The sequence below is a fragment of the Copadichromis virginalis genome, linkage group LG15, assembly GCF_057382275.1.
Source record: "Copadichromis virginalis isolate Kocher_CV1m ecotype Utaka linkage group LG15, C_Virginalis_male_GT1.1, whole genome shotgun sequence".
In the NCBI taxonomy this organism is placed as follows: Eukaryota; Metazoa; Chordata; class Actinopteri; order Cichliformes; family Cichlidae; genus Copadichromis; species Copadichromis virginalis.
The window spans coordinates 21,489,115-21,513,480 of NC_140632.1; the positions used below are offsets into that span (position 1 = coordinate 21,489,115).

The 24,366-nt window shown below is 38.8% G+C and overlaps 1 protein-coding gene, 1 long non-coding RNA gene and 1 pseudogene across 2 annotated transcripts; 1 reads left to right on the top strand and 2 right to left on the bottom strand.

Annotated features, from left to right (window-relative positions):
* Window positions 1-4,385: 4,385 nt before the first annotated feature.
* LOC146692351 (uncharacterized) lies at window positions 4,386-6,334 on the bottom strand. The gene is made up of 2 exons (XR_014915178.1): window positions 5,806-6,334; window positions 4,386-4,812 (listed from the first exon to the last, which is right to left on the bottom strand). It is a non-coding gene; the product is annotated as an uncharacterized LOC146692351 (long non-coding RNA).
* Window positions 6,335-8,833: 2,499 nt separating this feature from the next.
* Window positions 8,834-10,851, bottom strand: LOC146692352 (uncharacterized). The gene is made up of 2 exons (XM_085432451.1): window positions 10,382-10,851; window positions 8,834-9,614 (listed from the first exon to the last, which is right to left on the bottom strand). The coding sequence occupies exons 1-2, from the start codon at window positions 10,422-10,424 to the stop codon at window positions 8,839-8,841; spliced, it is 819 nt and encodes a 272-aa protein (XP_085288577.1). The 5' UTR covers window positions 10,425-10,851; the 3' UTR covers window positions 8,834-8,838.
* A 345-nt stretch (window positions 10,852-11,196) lies between these two features.
* LOC146692353 (uncharacterized) lies at window positions 11,197-13,328 on the top strand (annotated as a pseudogene).
* Window positions 13,329-24,366: the final 11,038 nt, after the last annotated feature.

The following is a 24,366-nucleotide window of genomic DNA, read 5'->3' on the forward strand; positions in this document are numbered from 1 at the left end:
GGGTCGTAATGTCATTGGTCAAAGGCAATTGTGCACGTCCCAGGGCAGCGCAGGGGAAATGTCACATTGTGTGCCGCCATAAGCCTTTGAGGGCTTCTGCATCATCATGCAAAACTAGGTCCATACAACAGCCAACATATACTCACATTTCTAGATGCTCTCCATAACATAGTTGTACAGAACAGACCAGATCAGCCCAGGTTTGTTTCCATCAGGCTGCTCTGGTCCAGGCCTGGTTCTCCAACCACAACCAACTTGAAGTGGTATACTTGCCCCTTACTCACCATTTTTAAACCCTATACAGGAATTTTTTTCGGCTTGGAGATGGCGTGTATATGACCGCCAACCACATGCCCGCATGCCTCTTCTGCAGGCAATGGAACAGGCCTGCGGCGACATTCAGGTGACAGCAATCCATGGATGGTTTCGACATGCAAGAGGATATTTTCCCCGGTGCCTAGCGAGAGAAGACATTGCTTGCGATGTCGATGAGGTCCTGTGGCCAGACCCCAACAGACGGCGGGATCCATGAGCCCACGTATGCACAATTGTCATGATTTTTTGTGTTTACAGTATGGTGTTTTTTCTATTACTGTATTATGGTGTTTTTTGTTTTTTTTGCTTTCTCTGAATTCATGGTAAATGGCCTGCATTTGTATAGCGCTTTACTCAGTCCCTAAAGACCCCAAAGTGCTTTACACTACATTCAGTCATTCACCCATTCTCATGGTACTGCAATGTACAATACTGAGTAGGCCTATTTGTTGTTTTGGTTGTTTGAAAATGTGTCTCCTGAAAATATGCCTTCTGAATAAACAATGAAAGACTGCAGTGTTTTATATAAAGTAGACTATTGTGCTCCCCCTGATCTGTAAGTGTTTGCATATGATGCAAGTATGTGTCATTTTGTCAACAGTTACATTTTGACAAAGGAATGTTAGGTTTTGACAGCAGAGTTTAGGTTTTGAGAGTTTCAATTTGGCACAGATGTGAATGGTATATTTCCCAGTGTTGTGTCGTGTGTACCCAGAGGTTGCCCTTTGTTACAAATTAAAGTCTACAAATCAATGACATCACACTGGCCTATGTTTATTCAGTCTATGATTACATGTCAGTGAGATCTTGGAGCTGCCAGCATGCAAAGCTGCAGCTTTAGAATTTAGGCTCTAATCCTTTTTTCCACCATTTTTTTTATTTTTCTTCTTCCTTTGTTTCTCAGACATGTATGTTTTTTTTTTTTTCCTCCCATCATTTCCTCTTATTGTCCCTTTACATACTCTTTTCCTCGCTCCAGTCTACTGCCAGAGTTTCAGTATTTTATTCACTTAATAGCAGGACAGAATACCACGTGACTGTGGCCTTGTGTTATACCCTCTCTGCTGCAGTGATGCTGCAGACAAACACAAACATCGTGATCAGACATTTAAGAAAAGCCTCTTACAGATGAAGGTCTGTGTCTCTTGACCTAAACACATCAAGTTAAATCTAATTTATGTTCATCAGTGCCCCTCACACTGTAACTTAAAGTAATACATTTGTTATTGGTTAATTACAGAAGCACGTTTGTACGGTGGCTGGGAAGTGCAAAGCGCAACAAATTAAACGGCAACAAATTAAAAATCCACAACAAATTAAAAAACGGCAACAAATTAAAAATCCACAACAAATTAAACAACTGCAACAAATTAAAAAACGGCAACAAATTAAAAATCCACAACAAATTAAAAAAACGCAACAAATTAAAAATCCACAACAAATTAAAAAACCGCAACAAATTAAAAAACCGCAACAAATTAAAAATCCACAACAAATTAAAAAACCGCAACAAATTAAAAATCCACAAATTAAAAAACCGCAACAAATTAAAAATCCACAAATTAAAAAACCGCAACAAATTAAAAAACCACAACAAATTAAAAATCCACAACAAATTAAAAAACCGCAACAAATTAAAAATCCACAACAAATTAAAAAACCGCAACAAATTAAAAATCCTTGACGGAAAGGGATTGTCTGAAATACCGGAAGTGGAGAGTGATGTCACGAGAGGGGGCGTGGCCAGGATTTTTGGTTGAGGCGCCATGTTTCTGGGCCGAACAAAGCGCTAGCGAAAGAGGAGCGAAAGTACACGGATAACACCAGCTATGGTTCGTACTTGCTGTGCAGTCGGTTGTAAAGTTAGATCGCACGACCGGCAAGGGAATAAGGTTGAAAATGGTTTATCTTTTCATTCTTTCCCCACCTGGAAGCAACATGAGGCAGCTCATGTATCGGATGTTACCAAAAGAAGGCGTCTAGTCTGGATAGCAGCTGTGAGACCAGCTGATATCCAGTTCTCTTCCTTCTCCAAATATCTGTTGGTGTGCTCCAGACATTTTCATTCCGGTAAGTTATAGATATGTTCATATCACTCTTTATCGGTCTTTTAAGTCTGACATCACTAGCCATGTCTTGGCTCAAACTCCCAAGAGCACCTGCAGGTCCATAAATCACACGATCACTGTGGCATCACTGAGTGTTGAAAAACTATCTAAAGTCTTTCATCTGTAATAAAATGATCAGCGTTCTGCTCTACCATGTGTAACAATTGAGTTTATCATCCAGGCATCCATGAAAACGAAATTAGCAGGAAGTTAGCTCGCTAGATTCCATCTAAATACAATATAGCATGTCCTAACTGAGGGATTTTGGAAACAAAGTCAAACGTACAGCTCTGCTATCACTTCCAACATAAATGAAGACAGAAAACTAAACAGCAGTGACGTTTGTAGGGTACTGAAGTTTGGCTAGCTGGTGTAAAACGATGTGCTACGTGACCGTTAGCGACACAGCTATGTTAGCATAATATAAACACTAACTTTTTCCACTTGATAAAAGTTATCGTGAGGATTCTCGGTGGTCAGGAACAACGGTGCTTCGTGTCCATCCCGTGTAGATGTTAGTGAAACTGTTGGGAAGACAACATGAACATTTTATTTATACTGTATAATCTGCAGATTCTGACAGAAATCTGCATATCCTTTGAAGCACCGCTCCTCTCTAAAATTGCAATAAGGATAATTATTAGGCCATATGTAAATAACAAAATAACTTAAAGCAAAGTCTGAAACAAGTCTTTATATTTAAGGGCCATCAGTCAAACAATACTGTTTGGTCTGGGTCTAAACAGAGCGTGTTGTGTGTGACATCTGCTTTTGCATATGTGGGCCACTTTGAGGGTTCACAAAGGAGCACGTTTGCTGTCACATTTTATTTGTAGTGTGAACAAGCAGACAAAAAAATCGGAATTGAGCATTAAGACCTGCAGTGTGAACGTAGCCATAGTGAGTTCAGTGCATTGATGTGACATTGTCCTGAAGGATTTAGTTATTCTCAGTGGTTAAAGAAATTGCAATTATTTATTTATATTTATTAGAAATAATCCTAATTACATATCTTGCTTCCGTGTTTGTCCTTTGTCACAAAAATACATTTTTTACTATAATACATTGATTAATGACCTGCAGAATCTCCTTATCATATTACGTGTCCATAATTGTCACCTAAAGTCAAACTTTATGCTTTCTCCATAAAGTGATTACATACTTTAGTTTCATTTTCTGAAGTCAGGTTTCTGAAAGAGAACAGGCAGATTTGGAATATAACATGCAGCGTTCTATAGATGGATACATAAAAAAAATGGAAAATTACATGTATGTGCTAACTTTCTAAACACTTTGTTACATTTATGATAAATGGATTTGAAAGTAGATAAAACACATTTATGTTGGCCTTAGCTCATTAGAGTCTATGTCTTTAAATTAACTAGTAACTTGTATGTTTCAGGTACTGCACTCTCAAAGACTGAATGAACCAGCATTGCAGCCATGGGTCATTGTGAGCATCACAGGGAAGGTTGAAGCCGCCCACTGCACCTGTATGGCCGGAGTCGTGGAGACCTGCAGCCATGTCGCTGTTCTTCTTTTTAAAGTAGAAGCAACAATGCGGATCTGTGGCACAAGGGCTGTTACAGATGAACCTGCATACTGGGTTTTGCTGGGTAATATGACCAAGATACAGCCAGAGGTTGGCCATAAGATAGACTTCTCCTCTTCAGCTGCCCAAAAACGGCTCTGGATCAAAACATAAACAGACCATCCGTATTGAAAGGTATAAGGAGCCGTCCTCAAAAAAGAAAAATCCCACCTGCTACTGTGGAGGAGTTGTCACTGCTATTGGATACTTTGCTGGAGCACAGTAAAGCTGTGGGTTGTGGGAATGACCCATAATGTTTTATATAAGGGTCTAGATTTATGCCTGAAGTGCACTGCCATGTAAATAATTTGCATTTACTGAATATGTACTGACTGAGTACCACTGTTCAAAAGTTCAATAAAGAAACAAACTAATTTTTGCCTCTTTTTTATTATAGAACATCACATCAGTTACAATGTAGAATCCATGTCATTTATAGTTTATAAAAGACAAAATGTTTACACAAAATCATGACAGCATTTACACGATATCACCCACTACTAACACTACTTCATTTACTATCAATTACTTCAATTTATCTTCTGAAAAGTTACTGCTATTTATACAGCACAAGACTTAAGAATATTTAACAGGAGCAAGTTTCATTTTCCCCTGGTTTTACTACCACACTGTTCATCAAAACGGCAGCAAACCTTCACCATCTTATCCAGAAGGGTCACCTCTTCACCCTCACATGGAAGAAGTAATCTGATTGGCATGGTGGTATGTTTGAAGCAGGTCCCTTGTGTAGCGCTGGAACCCAGTCACGATGTTTCATCCATTTCATTGGCTGGTCTGCTGCAATAATGCCAAATAATTAGCAAGTCTATAAATAGCACGTAGTTCTGCAAAATCACTCATTAGGATGTTTTTTTTTTCTAATTTGCTATGACCTCAGAGTGCATCGAAAAGAAAACTAATAGGCTATCTGGTCTTTAAGTGATGGTGTGACAAATCCTGCTTCCAGGCCTGAAGTAGTCTGCGTTTAATATGGGTTTTGTGTTGTTAACATGTTTAATGTTTTGTATTGTCTTCTATTTAATCTCAAAAAACTCCTAAAAACAGTAAGTGATCACTGTTGGCCTCCCACTGCTTCTATCACCACTAATCATTTGAAAGCTCAGTTTTTAAAACCTTACGATGTAGCTACAGCCCAGCCCATGCAGCAGTATATGAATGACTAATCCTATTCATCCTTGTGGATGGATTATCTCAGTTGTTCTCCTGGCTGAAGTTTGGTCCGTTTACAGCATCCTGCCACCAGCATTTGTTCCTGACCACCGAGAATCCTCACGATAACTTTTATCAAGTGGAAAAAGTTAGTGTTTATATTATGCTAACATAGCTGTGTCGCTAACGGTCACGTAGCACATCGTTTTACACCAGCTAGCCAAACTTCAGTACCCTACAAACGTCACTGCTGTTTAGTTTTCTGTCTTCATTTATGTTGGAAGTGATAGCAGAGCTGTACGTTTGACTTTGTTTCCAAAATCCCTCAGTTAGGACATGCTATATTGTATTTAGATGGAATCTAGCGAGCTAACTTCCTGCTAATTTCGTTTTCATGGATGCCTGGATGATAAACTCAATTGTTACACATGGTAGAGCAGAACGCTGATCATTTTATTACAGATGAAAGACTTTAGATAGTTTTTCAACACTCAGTGATGCCACAGTGATCGTGTGATTTATGGACCTGCAGGTGCTCTTGGGAGTTTGAGCCAAGACATGGCTAGTGATGTCAGACTTAAAAGACCGATAAAGAGTGATATGAACATATCTATAACTTACCGGAATGAAAATGTCTGGAGCACACCAACAGATATTTGGAGAAGAAAGAGAACTGGATATCAGCTGGTCTCACAGCTGCTATCCAGACTAGACGCCTTCTTTTGGTAACATCCGATACATGAGCTGCCTCATGTTGCTTCCAGGTGGGGAAAGAATGAAAAGATAAACCATTTTCAACCTTATTCCCTTGCCGGTCGTGCGATCTAACTTTACAACCGACTGCACAGCAAGTACGAACCATAGCTGGTGTTATCCGTGTACTTTCGCTCCTCTTTCGCTAGCGCTTTGTTCGGCCCAGAAACATGGCGCCTCAACCAAAAATCCTGGCCACGCCCCCTCTCGTGACATCACTCTCCACTTCCGGTATTTCAGACAATCCCTTTCCGTCAAGGATTTTTAATTTGTTGCGGTTTTTTAATTTGTTGTGGATTTTTAATTTGTTGCGGTTTTTTAATTTGTTGTGGATTTTTAATTTGTTGCGGTTTTTTAATTTGTTGTGGATTTTTAATTTGTTGCGGTTTTTTAATTTGTTGCGGTTTTTTAATTTGTTGTGGATTTTTAATTTGTTGTGGATTTTTAATTTGTTGCGGTTTTTTAATTTGTTGCGGTTTTTTAATTTGTTGTGGATTTTTAATTTGTTGCGGTTTTTTAATTTGTTGTGGATTTTTAATTTGTTGTGGTTTTTTAATTTGTTGTGGATTTTTAATTTGTTGCGGTTTTTTAATTTGTTGTGGATTTTTAATTTGTTGCGGTTTTTTAATTTGTTGCGGTTTTTTAATTTGTTGTGGATTTTTAATTTGTTGTGGATTTTTAATTTGTTGCGGTTTTTTAATTTGTTGCGGTTTTTTAATTTGTTGTGGATTTTTAATTTGTTGCGGTTTTTTAATTTGTTGTGGATTTTTAATTTGTTGTGGTTTTTTAATTTGTTGCGGTTTTTTAATTTGTTGCGGTTTTTTAATTTGTTGTGGATTTTTAATTTGTTGTGGATTTTTAATTTGTTGCGGTTTTTTAATTTGTTGCGGTTTTTTAATTTGTTGTGGATTTTTAATTTGTTGCGGTTTTTTAATTTGTTGTGGATTTTTAATTTGTTGTGGTTTTTTAATTTGTTGCGGTTTTTTAATTTGTTGTGGATTTTTAATTTGTTGTGGATTTTTAATTTGTTGTGGTTTTTTAATTTGTTGTGGATTTTTAATTTGTTGCGGTTTTTTAATTTGTTGCGGTTTTTTAATTTGTTGTGGATTTTTAATTTGTTGCGTTTTTTTAATTTGTTGTGGTTTTTTAATTTGTTGCCGTTTTTTAATTTGTTGCGGTTTTTTAATTTGTTGTGGATTTTTAATTTGTTGCCGTTTTTTTATTTGTTGTGGATTTTTAATTTGTTGCCGTTTTTTAATTTGTTGTGGATTTTTAATTTGTGGCCGTTTTTTAATTTGTTGCGCTTTGCACTTCCCAGCCACCGTACGTTTGTGAGCATAAAGATGTAAGCCTTGGACCATCGGGATGAAATGTGGTTGGGAAACTTAACAAGCATTGATAAAGCTTCATCAGTAGTTCGAACAATGCCTCAAAACCTTCGCTCACCACAGGTGGTTAGCAGACTGTGGTTGTACCATGCAGCCTAATAACATGCAGTAAATTGCAGGTTAAAGCAGTCTGCTTACACATTGTTAAACGAGGGAAGGGAACTAATGTGGCTGTCACATGACCCTTTTGTCCCATTTCATCCCAGCATTTGATTAAATTGCTGCTCACTACTTAAAACTGATCACATAAAACTATTTTTCTTCATCTTTTAATGATTACCAAAGTCTGTGAATCCCCAAATTGTTCAGTTGTTCTTTTTGCTCCCTATGAGGTCACTTTTACCATGTGACAAAAACAACACCCCACTGTACACACTTGAGCCACCAGCAACTTTATAAATCCCCAATAAAAAGCTGACAGGTTGCAATGATGTTCCAAATAACTTATTAAGAAAACAACTAAATACACAGAAAATATTATGAAAACTGGTTTATTTTATATCTCCTAGTTTGAAGTGAAGCAATAAAAACATGTATAAAACATCACAAACTGTAATATTATACAAATGCTTACGTCCTGCTGATGCAATGGAGACATCTTCCAGTGACAGTCTTCATCCGTGTGAGTGTGAGGAGGCTCCTAAACCCACCGACACAGAAGTGCATGTTCACAACTCCCTCTGTGCAGGTGGGGTCAGGGCCCTCCTCACCCTGGGTGAAGAGGGGTGGTGCTGTGGCCAGTCAGGTATGAAGTGCTGAGAGTGGATCTTTGGTCCTCTGTGCAGCTCTGTCCACTCTCAGCTGCCCTGCAAAGCAATAACACGAGAAAGACGTCATTTTAACACAAAACAGCATTTCCATTGTTGGTAGCTGCAGCATGTTGTTAAAATGCAATTTTAAACTCAACATATACACACAATAACTATAACTAAACTTAAACCTACAGTACTGTAGGACGATGATTTACACCAGCTATTGGAAGGATTTAGTCTTCAAGACAGTTTGTAGCCAATGTGAGGTGATAACTTACATAGCTGGAACACAGCACCACTCTCCAGTTTGTCATTTGGTCATCCATCCTTCTCATCGGGTTGGGGTAAGGCTGTCTTCTGGGTGGAGTATCTCTCTGTGTTAGCTCCGTCCTGGGCGTTGAGTGTCTGAAGTGCTGAATGCTGGGAGAGGACAAGTGTAAAGCACCTGAAGACAAAAAGACAAAGAGAAAAGCATGAATTCACAGATCACAGAGTTGTTCACTTTACTTTTCTTCTGTTATGTGTTTTTACCTTACCTCTGATCCCTGAGCCACAGGCTATACCTTATGTAAAAACAAGAGACTACAGTCAGTTCACGACATCATTTTAAACCTTTTCTACTTATTTGTGTTGACATTAAGTACGGACTTACCTTTGTCCTGCATGGTGAGCTAGAGCTTGAGAAAAAAATGTTAGTCATTTACAAACACTGCAAAGGCCAACTTAAACATTTAAAGCTTAAAAACAAGTTCTAACATAATCTAGTCAGAGTCGCTGTCATCAAGTGAAAGGTTAAAAGGCCTTTCCCAGAAGCGTCTGACACCAACAGAACCCGAGGATGTTGAAGGGCCATAAAACTTGTCATCACTTACCTTGCACCTCTTTGCACTTACCTCATCAGTGCAGGTGTCGTCTCCGCTTCTCTTTGCTGAGGAGGTGAGAGCTGAGGTTGAAGGAGAAGCTGAGAGAGTAGCGGAAGAAGGAGCAGGAGAGGAAGGAGCTGAGGGAGCAGGGGAGGAAGCAGCTAAGGGAGCAGGAGAGGAAGCAGCTGAGGGAGGAGCAGAGGAAGCAGGAGAAGCTAAAGGATCACCAACCGGGAAGAGTGGGGCGTTGGCCTGGCCGAAAGGCGGCATGGCGAACGGGGCAGCACCTGGAGCAATAGGATGTTGCCAATCGTGCCAAAACGGCTCTGGAGGGAGCTCCTGGATGAGAGGGGAATCAGCTCTCTCATCCATGGTGTCATACCCCGAGTCATCACTAGGCCAATCGGCCCACTCTTCTGAGTTGTTCCAGTCAGAGGAATTGTCAGTGTCTTCACTCACCTCTTCGACGTCCTCAGGTATGTAGGGAGGGTACTCACCTTCCTCTTCACTGTCATCAGGATCCTGTGCTTCAGGAGAAGAGGGTGAGGATGGGAGAGGGATATACTCACCATACTCACCTTCACTGACACGCTCGGTATCAGAGTCATCCAGGATCCTGATGACCTCTGGAAGGCCTTCTTCTGCAGGACGCTCAACCACGTAGTCGAGACGACCTGTGAGGAAACAAGTTTAAAATAACATTAAGAATGTAATAAACATCAAGTGCTAAAGGAACAGAGCTACATCTGTTAGTTTGAGCAGACGATGAGAGAAAAGCATTTTAGGCTACATTTATGTCAGACTGAATGACACTTCTACTTGTTCATGCAAGCAAAAAACAGCTAAGTCAACTAAGTTCACATCATTAACTGCTATATAATAAGATATAGTAGTGGCATAACATAAGGATACCATTATTACTACTGTACTATGATTACTGTTTTCATATTCTTTTTTATATTCATTTATTTTTGTTATTTTTTATTATCATGTTTTGTAGCAGGGGAAAAGTTATAGTTTATTTCAATAAAGCCTTTGATCCAAGAAGAACAGGATGTTAGGAAGGGACCGGGATCTGGTGTGTTTACACCTGTGTGTTCTGACGTCATGACATGCTGAAGATGCTGTTACCACAGAGACTGATTTTGGGGCATTTTACAAATTTTAGTCCGTTAAGCTATTTTTAACCAAATCATTAAAAAAGTGTCAAATTTGAAGCCTTCAAATCAAAGTAACACCTTTTTTTTCAAATTCATACACCAGTCGTTAATAATTTCTACACCTCTCCCGGAAAATTTAAAGCATACAAACAATTTACGGGGAAAAATCTTGGAATAAGCATATTTTGATAACATTAAAACTTGATATTCACACTGGAACTTATTAAATTATTACAGTCATTTAGTAGCTCTTAAAATAACTGAAGAAATGTTAAAAGTACCTGCAGCGAAGTCCAGGGGGCTGTCGAGTCCACGACGAGCCATCTTCAGGCTTTGCTGTATGAAAAACAAGTACAAACAATCCAAAGATGAAGTACTTGTTGTGGCGAGCAAGTCAAATCCGCTTTCAGTAAATATTTTCCGAAAACTTAACTTTCCACAGGCTGAGGTTGGAGCAGGTCAAAACAAGTCCAATAGCAAGTGTAAAGGGACGAATGGAACCTTGTGCAGCATTTATATACCCTCCGCAGGCCATGGTTACGGTTGCCAACATTTTTCTTTTAAAAGCTAACAATAACTTAGCGTTCTCGCTACTCACTATGCTGTTAAACAGCTATATGTTAGCAATGACAACATTTAACAATGCTAGCCGTGCTGATTAGCCTTAGGATTGCTTGAGGTTGTTTCCAGCTCTAGTGGTCATAAGCGAACTTAGTTCTGTGCCAGCTTTTAGCACGAAAATCAATCTTGTAAAGCTCACTATTACAGTTTTTGCTCGTTGCTTGAACACTATAAACCCATGCTTAGACTAAAGTAACACAACTTGAAGCTTTTGTTACCATACCCCAAACACATGTACCCATACCTTAAACAAAAGTGCTGCTTTGCACTCTGGTTGCAATTATGCAACACACTTACTCCTTTATGCAACACACATGGTCCTGCATACTACACTCTATTTCATACATAAGACACTTCGTTCAAAAATGAAATTTCAGGGTGCCATTTGGAAAACACATGTATCCAAAATACAAAACACATCGGGTAATTGCAACCACTCAAATATACACCTGAAGGCACTTACTTGCAAAACTGAACACCAATTAGCCAGCCACAAAAAGCCCTCAGTTTAGCCAATTCAAGAACTTTGCAAGCATGGATGGAGGGAGAGCAAGAGGAAGAGGAGGAGGAGGTCAAAGAGGCCATGCACGGACCCATATTTCTGATGATATAAGAGCAACTTTGGTGGACCATGTCATCAACCACGGCCTGACTATGAGGGAAGCTGGGCAGAGAGTCCACCCACATCTAAGCCGTTTCACAGTGGCATCTGTAATAAGAAAATTCCGACTAGAAAACAGGTCTGTCTTCATCTCACTGCCTTCTACTCTACTCAGATGGTTTTCATAGTACTGTTCTACAGTTACCATATCAAGTGTACAGGGTATTGCAGGGTGCTAATGCTCCTTTTGCAGCCAAAGTGGTAGTTTCTGTGAAACATACCATGATTACTTATATTGAAGTACAGTGTTGTACAGTGGATGATACAGTATATACAGTGAAGTACTGTAAGAAAAATAAGCAAACCGATGACAATATGTGGTTGTATTTCTCTAGAATGACTCGAAGACCTTCTGGGGGAGGACGCCAACGCCTGTTCACACAACGGCAGGAACTTGCTGTTGTGGACCTAGTGAGGGCAGACAATGCCATCCGTCTCCACCAGCTACGACGGAAAATACTTGCAGACAGGCGAGTGTTCAGCAACATAGACCATGTGAGCATCACCACCATCAGACGCATCTTGGGTAAACACAGCATCACCATGAAGCAGCTCTACAGAGTCCCATTCGAGAGGAACAGTGACAGGGTCAAAGGACTTCGAGCTGAATATGTACGGGTACGTGTAACTGTCCCTTACATTTACAATAGAGTATTGGTGAAGTCCAGTAGCAGCTGAATATGTACCATATCAGTACCACATGGATCCATTCTGAGAGCTACACAGGTACCTGTGTGATGGGGTGAGGGTGCTGTATGTGTAGCACTGTAGTACAGTGATATGTTCCCCTTTTTTTCAGAGAATCTTGGCCATGGATGGAGCTGCACAGCCTCATGAATACATTTTCATTGATGAAGCTGGATTTGACCTGAGCAAAACAAGACGACGGGGTCGTAATGTAATTGGCCAAAGGGCAATTGTGCACGTCCCAGGGCAGCGCGGGGGAAACATCACATTATGTGCCGCCATATGCCTTCGAGGGCTTCTGCACCATCATGCAATACTAGGTCCATACAATAGCCAACACATACTCACATTTCTAGATGCTCTCCATGATATAGTTGTACAGAACAGACCAGATCAGCCCAGGTTTGTGGTGATATGGGATAATGTCAGTTTCCATCGGGCTGCTCTGGTCCAGGCCTGGTTCTCCAACCAAAGTCAACTTGAAGTGGTATGCTTGCCCCCTTACTCACCATTTTTAAACCCTATAGAGGAATTTTTTTCGGCTTGGAGATGGCGTGTATATGACCGCCAACTACATGCCTGCATGCCTCTTCTGCAGGCAATGGAACAGGCCTGCGGCGACATTCAGGTGACAGCAATCCATGGATGGTTTTGACATGGAAGAGGATATTTTCCCCGGTGCCCAGCGGGAGAAGACATTGCTTGCGATGTTGATGAGGTCCTGTGGCCAGACCCCAACAGACGGCGGGATCCATGAGCCCACGTATGCACAATTGTCATGATTTTTTGTTTACAGTATAGTGTTTTTTCTATTACTGTATTATGGGGGTTTTTTTGTTTTGGTTTTTTTTGCTTTATCTGAATTCATGGTACTGCAATGTACAATATTGAGTAGGTCTATTTGCTTTTTTGGTTGTTTGCAAATGTGTCTCCTGAAAATATGCCTTCTGAATGAACAATGGAAATCAAAGACTGCAGTGCTTTATATAAAGTAGACTAGTGTGTTCCTCCTGCTCTGTAAGTGTTTGCATATGATGCAAGTATGTGTCATTTTGTCAACAGAGTTACATTTTGACAAAGGAATGTTAGGTTTTGATAGCAGAGTTTAGGTTTTGAGAGTAGAGTTTCAATTTGGTGCAGATGTGAATGGTATATTTCCCAGTGTTGTGTCATGTTTACTTGTGTTTAGGGTTTTGGCACAATGAGCAAAGTTTTGCAAAATGTGTTCAGGCAACGGGCAAAAACTGTAAACTGACAAAGCCTTAGAGCCTAGAAACTATGATACTTACAACTGTGCTATGTTTGTCTCATAGCATATAGCAAGACCCCATAACTGACCTTTGACCTCTTCTCAAGATTAGATAATGCTATATAGAGCTATTTTAGCACTATGTTTCTTACTGCCATTGTTTGACAACATATAAGCATAAAGGAAATGATATATTGAGATTCTAAATATCAGGTTATTATGACTTTATTATAAACTTTACAGTAACAGTTCAGAACTATTAAGCAAGCTTAGTTTTGGAAAAATCCCATTTGTGATCAAAACTTTTTACTTCATATTTATTACTAAATAATTCAATAAATTATACTCAAGTACTGAATAGTCACAAAAAATAGTAATTATGCTGAAAATTATGTTAAAGTGGTTTTCGACTGAGCATATAAACAAAAGCCTGGGAAAAAGTTCTGTTGAACAACACACATATGTTACCAATATTGTAGCCGGTGTTATTTAATAATTTGTTTTATTTTTGATACAATTTCAAACTTTATTAACCTTTTCAATAAAACAAAGTTTCAGATTTAATTATTCTGAAACTAAGTTTAAGCTTCCCAGAACGTTTTGTTGCAAGTTACATTACTGATATAAGAAATATAAAATGTTTGTATTGTTCACCCACAAGTGCAGTCTCTGGCTCAAACACAGAAGCTTGATATGTTTGGTTGTCAGTCCAGACATTCCTAAAGAAAGTTGTCCTTCTTCAGCTCCAGACCTTTCTAGATAAAAATGGCATTAGTGAAGTATTTCAGTCTGGTTTTAAAAACGCACCACAACACTGAAACTGCTCTTGTAAAAGTTTTTAATGACCTTTTAACTTTTCTGACTTGGGAGATTTTGCCATTTTAATACTGTTAGACCTCAGTGCTGCATTTGATGGGATTCTTATCGCTCGGCTTGAGCACTGTGTCAGAATCAAAGGGACTGCTTTGGAGTGGTTTAAATCTTACCTGTCCAACCAAAGTTTTTCTGTTAGATTGGGGGAAACATCGTCCTCAGAAGCCTCACTTTCTTGTGGGGTCCTCAAGGAGTCCAATCTTGGTCCAGTTCTCTTTTCTATTTATATGCTCCCCATGGGTTCAATTTTTTGAAAAACATGGGATCTCATTCCATTGCTATGCAGACAACTCACAGATTTACCTGCCACTGAAACGTGAATCTGTGAGTCGTCTGAAGGGTTTGCTAGATTGTTTGGAGGATGTTGAGGATGGCATGGATGGCTTTTAACTTCCTTAACCTAAATGAACAGAAAACAGAGGTGATTGTGTTTGGTCCCTGTGACCGCTGTGACTTTGGCCCTTTAGGAATTCATAATAATAATAATAAAAACCTTTGCAAGGAACCTAGGAGTGTTTTTTTTTACTCTAATCTAATGTTTGATAAACAGATTAATGCTGCCTTTGCTGTAACTGCTCCTAAGCTCCCTTCACGTCAGGACTTCCCCAACATTGGACACTTTTAACTGACCATTCATCCTCCTCTTTCTCTCATTTTTTACATTCATCAGGTCCTCAGAGTACTCGTTCCATCTTCCCAACACACTCTTTTCACTGTTTAGCACATTTCCATCTTTATCCATCTTACTCCACAAATAGTCTTTTCCTTCGGGGCCGACAAACTGACAACTTTCAACATAATCCATTTGATTTCCAGCTTCAAACTCGTGATAATGACGGACACTCTCTTCACCCTGAAACAGCATTCATGAAATCTTCCTTCAAGATTACAACTACTTGATTTACAGTGGAGTGAAAAAGTCTTTGGCTTCTTCCTTATTTCCTTTTTTTGTATGTTTTTCACATGTGAAAGTTTCAGATCAATAAACAAATTTAAATATGAGGCTATTTAAAAAAAACAAACATCAATCATCCAAACAATTTATTCAAAAAATGGAATTTTGAAACAAGTGAGCTGTAAATACAAAATTGCAGTTGCACTAAAACACATTTTTGCATTGTCCAACTTTCTTATCTCTCGTCTGCTCTCACAGTGAGTCACACACATTTGTATTTACAGAGCACACTTTGACAAGTAGTCTAAACTCTGGGTGAAGTGTGTGATCACACCGAGTCCCAGCTGGTTTGAGGAGCAGACTGAGTCTCTGCAGGGTTTAAACTCAGTCCCTGGAAAACAGACACAGTCCAGTTATATCTGGATGAAAACTGTCTCTGTGAAGGCAGTTTTGTTTTTGTTAACACTCCCTCAGAGAGGGACAGCTGGTTCATGTTTATTTAATCCCATTATCCAAAGACACTTCTACATCATCATCCACAGTTATGGGTCAATGACAATATCAAATAACAAGATCAGAATAACAACCTTAGGATTATTGAGATTTGTACTTACTGTGGTTTCATCCATCTGAGTTTTGTTCCCTAAAATGAGAGAAGAAAGTCAATTTCAGTTTTGTTTTAAAATTCAAAATCATTCAATCTTAAATGTACCTTTATGTCTTGTCCTTATATTGACTGTTGCAGCAGTTATTAAAAGCGCTGCTAATCCCACAGAGACAACAATGAACCTCAAAGAAACAAAAAATCTGTCAAACACAAAAAATGTGATTATTAAAATTATTTGGTTGCAGTTTTCTGTTCCGTGTAAATTCCTTTCTTTTAAAAATGTAACAGCATTTTATTAATAAATGTGCAAATTTCTGTGATATGATTTGTATTTAAAAGTATTTATATACAAAGTTAAAGTGAGTTTTCATTTGCATATCATTTCAAAAGCTCAAATAAATTTAAAATAAACAGATATTTATGCAACCAGCTTAATCTTCAGTCCTGCTTTTGAAGGACTCTTCATTGTTGGGGTTGTTTCTGATTTTGTGCTTATTTCAGTTTTTCTGGCTGGATTCTTTGTTGTTTTTGTGTCACCTGAATAAATGAAAAAGTAAAAGCACAAAAGTTTTTCATGTTTCTCATCTGATGTAAACATGAGAAACAATATTCTACTTTCACACTTGAAATATTTAAGTAAATGTTTGATGTGATTTTACTTATATTACAGTTTTTGCCCACTGCTTGAACACATTTTGCAAAACCCCGCTCGCTGTGCCAAAACTGTACACACAAGTACACATGACACAACACTGGGAAATATACCATTCACATCTGTGCCAAATTGGAACTCTACTCCCAAAACCTAAACTCTGCTGTCAAAACCTAACATTCCTTTGTCAAAATGTAACTCTGTTGACAAAATGACACATACCTGCACCATATGCAAACACTCACAGATCAGGGGGAACACACTAGTCTGCTGTACATAAAACACTGCAGTCCTTGATTCCCATTGTTTATTCAGAAGGCACATTTACAGGAGACACATTTCCAAACAACCATAAACGCAAATAGACCTACTCAATACTGTACATTGCAGTACCATGAATACAGGTACAGCAAATAAAACAACAACAACACAATAGTACTGCAATAGAAAAAACACTATACTGTAAACACAAAAAACCATGACAATTGTGCATAAGTGGGCTCATGGATCCCGCCGTCTGTTGGGGTCTGGCCACAGGACCTCATCAACATCGCAAGCAATGTCCTCTCCCGCTAGGCACCGGGGTAAATATCCTCTTGCTCTCCCTCCATCCATGCTTGCAAAGTTCTTGGAATGGCTACGCTGAGGGCTTTTTGTAGTTGGCTAATTGGTGTTCGGTTTTGCAAGTAGGTGCCTTCAGGTGTGTATTTGAGTGGTTGCAATTACCCGATGTGTTTTGTATTTTGGATACATGTGTTTTCCGAATGGCACCCTGAGATTTCATTTTGTGAGCGAAGTGTCTTATGTATGAAATAGAGTGTAGCATGCAGGACCATGTGTGTTGCATGAGGGAGTAGGTGTGTTGCATAATTGGTACTGGGGTGCAAAGCAGCGCTTTTGTTTAAGGTAGGGGTACATGTGTTTGAGGTATGGTAACAACAGCTTCACGTTGTGTTACTTTAGTCTAAGCATGGGTTTATAGTGTTCAAGCAACGGGCAAAAACTGTATTGTCTGTTTGTCTCTGTTTGTCTCTGTTTCCCCTGCGAAAGACTGGCGACCTCTCTGGGTTGTACCCCTCCTCTCGCCCTATGATAGCTGGGATAGGCTCCAGCTCCTCTGTGACCCTGGTAAAGATAAGCGGAAGATAATAAATATATGGAGTATGTTGATGTGGTGGAGGAGGTACAAGTATCTGGGCATCCACATCTGGCCATTTTCTCTAACAGGCTGATTCAGTTCCACTGTCACAAAGACTGAAACAAAAAGCATTTCATACCCCACATGTGATCACCTTCTATTATAAGCTACAACAATAATAATAATAATCATCATCATCATCATCATCATCATCATCTCATCATTGTTGTCCATGTATCTTCTCGTCTTCACTGCGTAGGCAGATCCTGAAGTTTCCTACGCTACGCTACACCAAAACCACGAATACAGTTTTTTTAATTGGTTTGGCGCAGTTTTCACAAGCAACTGGTACATTTTCAAAACTCTTAGTACTTATATCACAACAGATCATCAAAAGTGCACCTTTTTCAAACATTTCAGCATATTTTCAATTGTGTTAGTACAATACACATAATGACAAAATATCATTTTCACTACACAAAATAAGTGTTTCATCTAAATAAATGTTTCGTTCACAGTTACTGCCTTTCATAATGTTGTCACTATAAAATTTTTGATTTGCATCTCTTATCATTCAGTTTACAGTTTTTTCTGAATGCTTAAACCCTAACTGTGATTCCTGTAGCACAATCTCTAAAACTATTCAGACTTATAGCAAAACCACTCACTGAGTGTGCAAAACTAAAAGCACAAAAACTGCTTTGCACTCAGTTTGCAATTTTGTAACACACACTTTGCAAACCTGTAGGCACAATTCACTGCACAACACTCAATTACCAAATTTCCAACACACTCCTAGCAAAGTATACACATGTATGGCTATCATTAACACTAATTTGCCAACTGTCTGGCACACTTTCACATGTCAAAACTTTCTTAGATAATTAGTTCACTTTGCAATCAGCCTAAGCACTATAATACAGGTAAGCTGTGTGTGCGGAGTACAATGGAGGGAGCAGAAAGAGTGAGAAGTAGAGGAGGCCGAGGAAGAGGACGTGGAGGTGAAGAAGTAGGATGAAGAGGACGACAAGGACAAGGAGGAGCAAGAGGAAGACGAGGAGGGGGGAGAGGAAGATGAGGGGGGGGGAGAGGAAGGGTAGGAAGAGTAAGAAATAGAATTGTAGAGCTACAATAGTGGACCATGTAATCAACTATGGAATGACCCTGAGGGTAGCTGGCCAACGGGTCCAGCCTAACTCGAGCCGCTACACTGTAGCAAGTACCATAAGGACATCTTGAAATGAGAATCGGTTAGTACAGTCACTTCGCACAAAGATTTGTAGCACTGCCATATGCCAATGAGAAACACACCAATACCATTGATGTAAAAATACTGAAATTGTTACTTTACAGAATTGCTAGATGACCAGATGCTGGGGGCAGAGGAAGCATGTTCACTGCAGACCAAGTAACCCATATAGTCATTATGGCGATTGCAAATAATCCTATACTTGGAAATGAACACTTGTGTTTGTTTTGATGTGTTTGAATAAACACCAGTACTTGAAGTTTGGATCCCTCTATGCTTATGGATCTATGACAGAAGTATGAGCTCAAACTGACATAGCCTACCTTGTGCACAGAGAAAGCAAAAGCCAGATGTGTTTTATATTCATACCATCAGTGTGCAGTTGGCGCATTGTGTGCTTAGTAGATGATGGCTTGTGTGTACTGTTTGATACGGAAACACCATTTTTACGAAGGTGTGAAGAGTTAATCTAGCTGTGTTTGCTTTTGCAAGAGAACTACAATGTTTTGATTATTGGGTGACAGGTTTTCTTATTTGTGTGAAGAGTTTTGCAAAATTAGCCAATAGTTACAAAAAATGTGCTTAAGCAATCGGAAAAAACTGTAATACATTTTTCTGTCATTTAATTCAACCGATCTTAATGTTTAATCAATGAATCATTCATTATGTCCATGGATTTTCAACTTGACTGATTGTTGTCTGGTCATTTGTAAGTTCCTTTTAAGAGGAACAATGTCCAGGTGAAACAACTGCGTTCAGAATATATTCAGGTACAACACTAAACTGGCATGCAATTACTGTAACAGAGGGTGATGGAGCTGGACGCTGCTGTGAATCATCACAAGTATATTTTTGTTGATGAGGCCGCTTTCAATCTAGCAAAAACTAGACACAGAGGACGTAACCTTATTGGGCTACCATCCACGTCCCTGGACAACGTGGGGGGAACATCTCATGTGTGCAGCTATATCTGAAGATGGTGTGGTAGGCTGTAGACCAGTTCTAGGGTCATACAACACTGAACACCTGATTTTTTTTTTTAAATGAACTGGAGCAGGCCTGTCAGGGAGAAGACATCGTCTATGTTGTTGTGTGGGACAATGTCAGCTTCCACCATGCACAGCTGGTTCAGGAATGGTTTCAAACACACCATATTCCCCTTTCCTCAACCCAATTGAGAAATTCTTCTCTACATGGTGGTGGAAGGTGTATGATCGCCATCCCCATGAGCATTTCTCCCTTCTTCAAGCCATGTGTGGAGCTTGTGGTGATATAACTGCTGAGCAATGTCAAGCCTGGATTCGTCTTGCCAGGAGATTTTTCCCACGGTGCCTGAACAACGAAGACATCCACTGGGATGTTGATGAAAACTTATGGCCCAATGTTAATGACCGGCTTGATTAATTGTATAAAAGTGATAAAAAATAAAATAAAAAATATATTGTGCTTATGTAAATGACTTGTTGTTTTTTCTCCCTTTTTCGTGTGTGTGTGTGTATATGTGTATATATATATATATGAATATATTTTTTATTTTTTTTATTTTTTATTTTTTTTGTTATGCCTGAACATAAGTGTAATACTTGCTGTGTAAAGTTTTACAGTTCAGTTACACTCATTCATCACCAAGGACAATTTGAAACGCTTACCTTGTATTATTTGCTCCTGAATGAAATGATTGGTAAAAGTACTACGTTGAAAAAAGATCTTACTGTTTTGTTTGGGTGAGTAAAGCAAATGTTCTCAGTATATATCACAATGATCATATGTTCTGCAACAATGATTAAGTGGAATGAAAATATGTGCAAATACAATGAACTCATGACATCAGATTTGAAAGAATGACTAGTGGTGTTACAAATGTGATCAAATGTGAGTTTTGTACTGAGAGATTTGAAAATGCACACTTTAGTTGTGAAAATAGTACCAAACCAATTAAAAAAAACTGTAAAGTTCAGGTAAGGTTTTGTCTTTGTGTATTATTTATTTATCTACTATATTTATATTTATGTATTTATTTACTCAGTAACATCAGTAACGAGAGCTCACAGAGAGCACAACCCTCTCTGAAGGTCAAGGGCCATACATCAGCTATTACACCATGCAGAGTTTTTATGGATTGTTTATGCTGATGTGAGCATAGTTAACTGAGTCCTCCTGCAGCAATCATGTGAGTAACTACAAAACATTTGATGGGCGACTTGTTAACTGCAAAACAGAACTTCATAGAAGTTGGTGGAGAGGCTGAGCATGGGCAAACAAAGAATATTTGATCCACAATTTCTTTGAAAGTAAAAATAATGTATTGAACACAGAAGCATGTGATCTCTAAGCGCCCTTCCACTACTTCCATCGAACCGCTTATCCACTTCAGGGTCACAGTGTTATGTCACTTTTCCAGGTTCGTGGTGATGATGAAGGTGATGCAGTGACCTACAGCACTGTGAAGGCTCATTCCTCTTCTGCTGCAGCCACTGCTGATCCCAGCAGCCTCTACTCTACTCTCAGTTTCCCAGTCACATAGTTCAAGTTAACAAAAAGGACTCGCATTTAAGTTAAAGACTAATTTTGTGTTTGCATGCAACAGATTGATAGCGACGTGCTAATTATCATAAACTATTAGATAGATACCATTATTATAACAAACATTTGGTTTCAAATCCAGAAGCACGTCTTTATATCCTCCATTAAAACTATATAAATAAATGTAAATAGAAACTTTATTTTCTTTATGAAATCAGACCAGTGTGTTTCCAGAATGTGATCACTGGAGGGCAACTTGCATGTGACAAATAAAGTTCTGATTGATTGATTGAAGTGTGAATATCTAAATGTACCCACATAAGCCTGGTATAGATATTAAAGATATAGTTATACATTTATATTTTACAAAAACATTTCCGCTAACATTTGTACATTATTAACATATTTGCAACTTAACAACAAAAAGTTGTTCCTGGTTAGTTCAGCAGAAGACATGTGGAGGTTAAATGTCATTTAAACCCTGCTTACACTTGCTGTTCACTTTAATTTAGCTTCAGTTTTTTATTTCCTGTTTTACTTTGAAGTTTACTTTTCTTTCATGTCTCGCATTAGTCCTACTTTTTATTCTGTTATTTCTCAATCTGCCCATATTGTCTTCATCTGTGTTTATCCTAAACCTCAACTAGTCCTCGATGTATATAAAGTCCTGTCCTCCTTTATCTTTCCCTGATCATTTGTTGGATCTTGTGATTCGGGTTTCTTCTTTAAGTTTTGTTTAGTTCCTTCCACATTCAGTTCTCAATTTTGTTTTCGTTACATTTTAATTTGAGCAATTTTTAAGTCTGCTGTTTTCCATTTTATTTCTGCACATAAATAAACATTCATATTTGTAAACCATTTCTTTATTAATATTATTTTTTATTACAAAGTTATACTACTAATCTCTTCTCACTATTACAACTAGCATGAAAACCACCTGACGTTCTGTAAGTCTCTGTTATCCCAATAGAAAAGCTCTGATACGTATAAGAATTTTCTCAAAGGACTTCTAAATACCCTCTTGGTTTTACAGCTTGACTTGATGAGCAATAACACTGTGATGGAAAATGTCTTTATTCTATGTATTCATAACATATTTTAACAATAGAAGAATATAAGGGGCACCTTTGGGGGTGGGAGGTATGCCCCCCACACCTCCACCAGTGACGGCCAGAAAGGGCACCTTTTGCACGTACGAGGACGCACACATGCACACTGATGCACGCGCGTTCGCTCATCTGAAAAAGTGGCACTTCCGGGCCACGCGGTCCCCACTGCGCACGCTCTATGGCCTCCATATTAATGATCAATGATAACTGAAGAGGAAGCTTGAACCCTGGCTCTGGACATTTTCATGACAGTGGCAGTGCAGACATCTACATGTTTTTTTCCATCATAAAGACTGTGATATGAAGCATCATCAAAGTGTCACTTCAGTAATGCTGCTGAGAGAAAGAAGTGTTCACTCGTGTTTTTTAATAGGTGACTTAAAACACCAAACTCTAATTTCAGGGGTTTATTTTAAGTTTAAAGAATATAACAGCTGGTAAGACAGCTGGTTTAGTCACTGTGAATGTTAAAGGAGATTTGTTAAACCATTGCTTAATGGCCCGTTAAGCAATGGTTTAACAAATTTGCAGTGCAAGTCACTCTTTACTAACACATTGTAGATCAGTTTATCTACAATGACACATGATTTTTGAAGTTTTGTGTGTGAGGGTTTAGTCTCTCACACCTTACCCTTTCCTCTCCAGTATCACAACAGTATGACTCCAAAGTACGGTTCAGTAAACAAACAAGGACTCTAATGTCAGAACAGAAAGATGCAGTTGGAAGATAATTGATTGTGTTTTTATGACGTGTAGTAAACTATACCCCTCTTCTTCTTCTATGTTGTTGTTCTTGTGTGTGTGTGTGTGTGTGTATACCTTAGAAGTCAAAGTATACTAATACTTTTGTAAGTATTAGTCATACTTACAAAAACATTAAGCGTCTTCTCCCACCCTCAAAGACAGACAAAAAAAGGTTTTTGCACGTACCACTTTTCCACGACACCACACAGCCAGCCTGAATGCATTTTAGATGCATCCTGAAGCGAAATCAGTTTAGTTGCAAAACTCATTGACAAACCAATGGCCATTTTTTTCAATTTCCATTAGTCTAACTACAATACTGAAGATATAAACCTTTGTGGATCCTTGAGCTGTTAAATGAGCTTTGAAGTATTAAAATAATTTACATAGTGAGAAACTTGTTCTTAATCAAGTGGCCAATTTAGACATGACCTTTGCCAGTACTGAGTCAGGATGAGCTCACAACCAATCATCCGTAACTACAACGACAAGATCCAAACAAGACATTAAATTATGTTACTAAAAATTCTGAAATAATTTGTGGGTATTACAGTTTTTTCTGAATGCTTAAACCCTAACTGTGATTCTTATAGCACAATTTCTAAAACTATTGATACTTATAGCAAAACCACTCACTGAGTTTGCAAAACTAAGAGCACAAACACTGCTTTGCACTCAGTTTGCAATTTTGTAACACACACTTTGCAAACCTGTAGCTACAATTCACTGCACAACACTCAATTACCAAATGATCAATGCACTCCTAGCAAAGTATACACATGTATGGCTATCATTAACACTATTTTGCCAACTGTCTGGCACACTTTCACATGTCAAAACTTTTTTAGATAATTAGTTCACTTTGCAATCAGCCTAAGCACTATAATACAGGTAAGCTGTGTGTGCGGAGTACAATGGAGGGAGCAGAAAGAGTGAGAAGTAGAGGAGGCCGAGGAAGAAGACGTGGAGGTGAAGAAGTAGGATGAAGAGGACGACAAGGACAAGGAGGACCAAGACGAAGACGAGGAGGAGGGAGAGGAGGATGAGGAGGGGGGATAGGAAGGGTAAGAAGAGTAAGAAATAGAATTGCTGATTACATCAGAGCTACAATAGTGGACCATGTAATCAACCGTGGAATGACCCTGAGGGAAGCTGGCCAACGGGTCCAGCCTAACTCGAGCCGCTACACTGTAGCAAGTACCATAAGGACATCTTGAAATGAGAATCGGTTAGTACAGTCACTTCGCACAAAGATTTG